The 4,734-nt window shown below is 21.5% G+C and overlaps 1 pseudogene across 1 annotated transcript; it reads left to right on the forward strand.

Annotated features, from left to right (window-relative positions):
* Positions 1–759: 759 nt before the first annotated feature.
* MKS88_001042 lies at positions 760–3,317 on the forward strand (annotated as a pseudogene). Its single transcript has 5 exons — positions 760–780; positions 889–920; positions 1,077–1,915; positions 2,208–2,679; positions 2,789–3,314. Coding segments are annotated over exons 1-5 (1,890 nt in total).
* The last annotated feature ends 1,417 nt before the right edge of the window (positions 3,318–4,734 follow it).

Below are 4,734 nucleotides of genomic sequence, written 5' to 3' on the forward strand. Positions count from 1 at the left end.
AAAATGTTAACTGTCACACGTACATTTTAATAAGAACATTCCACAAGTATAGCAACACTTTAGTATAATTTATATAATATTAGTTCTCGTTCTTTTATACAATATAGTAAATATGAAAGATATTTAAAAAAATTTATAACACTAGAACAACCTATATCAATAATAAATAAAAAAGATAATACAAAAAAAACAAAAATAAAAACAAATTATCATTACTAATAATGTTTTGGCTTATAGATAATTTATTCTATGAAAAACGTAAGAATAAAAGGAATTATATATATTATTATAGGTAATAACATCTATATATACATGTGTTTCTACTAAGAAAAAATAGAAAATGCCAATAGATAAATTAAAGTTATTTTTACCGAATAAATTTTATATTACATGTTGATATGACTTATATGTATTGTTTTTCGGATAATATTTTAATTTTTTCTTTATATAGCAAAAATTATTTTTATATAATAATATATACATAATTGTGAATTAATATTAAAAAATGATTAGGACATATCTCCAGTTGTTGTATATTTACTTAACGTAAAACCAGATAAGCAGCACATAAAATAAATACTGATCTATTAAATTATATTATAGAATATATATAAATTCTTATGTAAATGATGATTTTGTATTTATTTTTATTACCATGTATAAACGTAAAATTACAATATTGATAATTAAATATATAAATTCATATTTTTCCTTCAGACGGTTATTTACAATAAACTAGAATATTAATGTAAACCCACCATGGATAATTGTTTTTCTTCGGTAATAATTGTTTATTTTTTGATGTGTATGAATTATTTATTTATTCTAGAACAACTGATAAAATAAATTAGGTAAAAAATAATTCTTAAATAATTCTTTTAAATCTAGAAATTGAATGTTCGAAGTTCTGGATATCTGATGTACGCTTTCGATAGAAATTTTATAAAAATTAAACAATATATAACCACTAAAACTGCTAACTTATCTAATAAGAGAGACAAATAAGCATTTAGAGAAGTATGTAGAGACTTGAGTAAATATCTAATTGAAAAGAAGTCTCCCCCATCATATTATAGGTCTTCTAAAGATACATGGGAAGGGGCAATAAAAAATTGGGTAATATTTCACTATGAAAATGTTGATATACATGGGAAATGTCCTGTTGTTATGGATGAAAGTGATATGGAACTTTTAGAATTAAAATATAAAGAAGAAGATTTTTGTAATAAAAGAAGTACATATATGAATAAAATAAAACGATTAGAAAGAGGAATCTCAAAAACATGTGATGATGAGTATTTAAAGATATGTAATGAATACAACGATTGGATTGATGCGATGAAGATTTATTTTGATACAAAGACAAATCCCTTTCAATATTGCTACATAAAAAAATCAAATAAAGGAAAAAGAAGACAAAGTCAAGAAATATTTTGCGACGTGTTCCAAAAGGAAACTTTTACAAGAACTCATTGCCTACCCATCAATAAAATTCCGTCTTGTAGAACTTTACTTGAAAAAAAAACTGTTAATTCACAAGAATCGGTTCAAGAAACAGATTTAATTCATCCAAAATCTGATGTTTCAGTGGAAATAAGCTCTCGAACTCCACCACATATGGAAATTCTAGAGGTACAGAAAGATGAAACTGAAGATCAATTTCCAAAGGAAGTGAAAAGTCAACTTGATGATCAGTCATTAACTGAAACATCAAGTTCTCAAGATAAAAGTACAAGTATTGCAGCTATTCAAACTAAACAAGATGTAAAATTAGAAGGATCTACACAGGATATTATTGAAAATACAGTATCACCACGATCCGATACTTTAGCAAATTCAAATTCTGAAGGATCAGAAGTATTCCATACTATTGAAACTAATACTCTAAGTTTTCAATCATTAATTCCTAGTCCAGGTTCTGCCAATTCTACTGAAATTCTTAAAATTCCAGGAATCACGAATTCTACTTACATATTTTTGATATAAAAAAACTAATTAAATATATATATATATATAATTACACAGGTTCAACAGTTCATTCATTTAAAGCATACTCATCTATTTTAATAACCTTCATAGTTATTGTATTTTCTTTTTTTATTAAAGTAAAATAAAACTTTTCTTATAAAAATATGATAATTATTTTTTTATTTTAATTATTTGTTTTATAAATTTTCTTTTTTTTATATTGCAGTACTATTTAATAGGGATATTTAAAAAAAAAAAAAAGATAAAAAGAAGACAAGTGAAATTTCTAAAAATACTAACACCTAATTCTCTCACAAAAAACGAATTTGTAAAACATGATAATATTGAATATCCATTATATGATGATGATGAGATCACAAAACAAATAAGAATACTTGAACATAACAAGAATAATAATATAAACGCATCGAAGCAGAAAAAATATACATACAAAACTATCATAGAAGTACATATGCAAATACTCGAAGAATACAGAAATGAAGAATGGGAATACGTAAAAGGAGAATTTTTAGAAATATGCTTAGAATTGTTAACAAAAGGGGAACACAATACATACCCTTATTTGACTAATGACGAACTCATAATGGGAAATACAAAAAGTATTAATCAAAAAGAAAAACAAAAAATATTATGGAATAAATGGATAGAAAAACATCAAAATCTTGCTGACAAATTGAAAAAAAAACATTGGTTTAATAATTTAAAAAATGATTGGAAAAGAGAACTAGCTAACTTAAAAAAAAGAGAAAAAATTAAAAAATGATCCTGATGAAATTCAAAATATTCCATTTTCACAAAGAGAAAAAGATATATGGAGACAGTGGATATCGGAGAAATGTATAATTATTAAGCAATATATTGAACAGGACTTATTTAACTATTTGACTAATGAACTCCAGATAATACCAGATGATTATGATAATGAAAAAATTAAAGATTCTTTGCCATTAATTAATATAGGTGAATTATCGAACAAAGAAGACTGCCAAGAATTATATAAATATATAAAAAAAAAATTATTAACAAAACTATGTATTTTCGTTCTTATGTCAGTATTAGAAGAATGCAAAAAAGAGCAGGACATTGAAAAAAATGAATCACATTTGGATAATTACATAATTGAATTTAAGGAAAAAGAAAATTCAGATAGTAAAAAAGAATTTATAAAAAACTTAAGTGACTTTAACCGAAAATTTTTGGGAAATATGGAAAATACTGATTATACAACAGACGATAGCTTTAGGAAAAAGTTAGAAAATTGGATAATAGAAGATAATACAAATGCAAATTCTATGAGAAAGGAGAATACTGCAGACAAATACTACTGAATTATAAAAAAATACATTTTTAAAATTTATAATATACATTCTGAATATATAAGGATAATATTTTTGCGTAAGCATGTAATTTATATGATACTTATTTCATAAATTTTATTATTCACTAAGGGAACAATGAAAAAAATAATTTAAAAAAATACTTAATAAAAGAAAGAAAAGCGAACATGAAATATGAAGATTGAAATAAAGATGCATAAAATATATTTCAATTATATATACTATTTTTTATTTAAGATTATCAATATGAATATTATATTAGTATTTGATTAAATACAAGTAACAAGGTATATATATATATATATGTAAAAATTAAAATTATATTAATGTATTCCAAAAATATTAAACTTGTAGGAAAAAAAAAAAGCAAAAACATTAATTTTGAAATACTTTTTTTTAATTTATACATCATAATTACTTATATTTTTATAATTCTATGTTATTTCATTATTTCTATTTATATGGTTATTTCCATATTTAGAATGATGCTTATTTGTATCCTTCAAAAAATTCCTATCAATTAATCGTTTAAGGATTTAATTAATATAAAAAAAAATTTAATAAAAAAAACAGATATACGTTAAAACACATGAAAGCGTAGTGAAAACATATATATAATTCATATAATTTAATATATTATAAAAAAACCATATGTTATATACATAATGAAATACTTCTAGGTCATTATGATTTAATAGATAATCTCATAATAAACGTTTTCATTTATAGTAAGTTTGTAACCCTTTATTTGTTATATATCAATATATTTTTTTTTAATAATATATATCTTCTCACTAAAAAAAAATCATATTTAAATGTACTGTCCCTTCATAAAGAATTCAATTTTTTTATACAACAAATAGTGTAAGTTAAATGAAAAAACTTTATACATATTTATAGATATTTATGATATTCAAGTATCTTTTGGGATTGTATAACTTTTATAATTATAAATTAAAAAAATAATTGAACTAATTAAAATGCCTAAAACATGATAATAATGAAATTATTCTGAATACTTAGTTTTTTATATTAACTTGTAATTTATATGCGCATTTAAAAAAAATGTAAACAATTAAATAAAAAATATTCTTATATTTTTTTTTACTTTAATATCTACATTATTATTTATTAATATTTTTATAAAATAAAAGATATAAAAGTTAAATATAAAAAAATGTATAAATTAAACAGTACTATATGAATTTCAGCGCTTTTCTAAAACCAGAAGGATATTAAAGAAAATATAAATATTTTATAGTAAATTTAAAAAATATGATATATTTTTACATTTTTAAAATAATTTCTTAATTTTGACTTTTATCTTTATGTTTTTTTTTGATTTTTTGTAATTACTTAATTATATTTTTCTTTTTTCTACTTAGCTAATAAGATTAATGGTTATTAT

Source organism: Plasmodium brasilianum, chromosome 4, assembly GCF_023973825.1.
Source record: "Plasmodium brasilianum strain Bolivian I chromosome 4, whole genome shotgun sequence".
Lineage (NCBI taxonomy): Eukaryota > Apicomplexa > Aconoidasida > Haemosporida > Plasmodiidae > Plasmodium > Plasmodium brasilianum.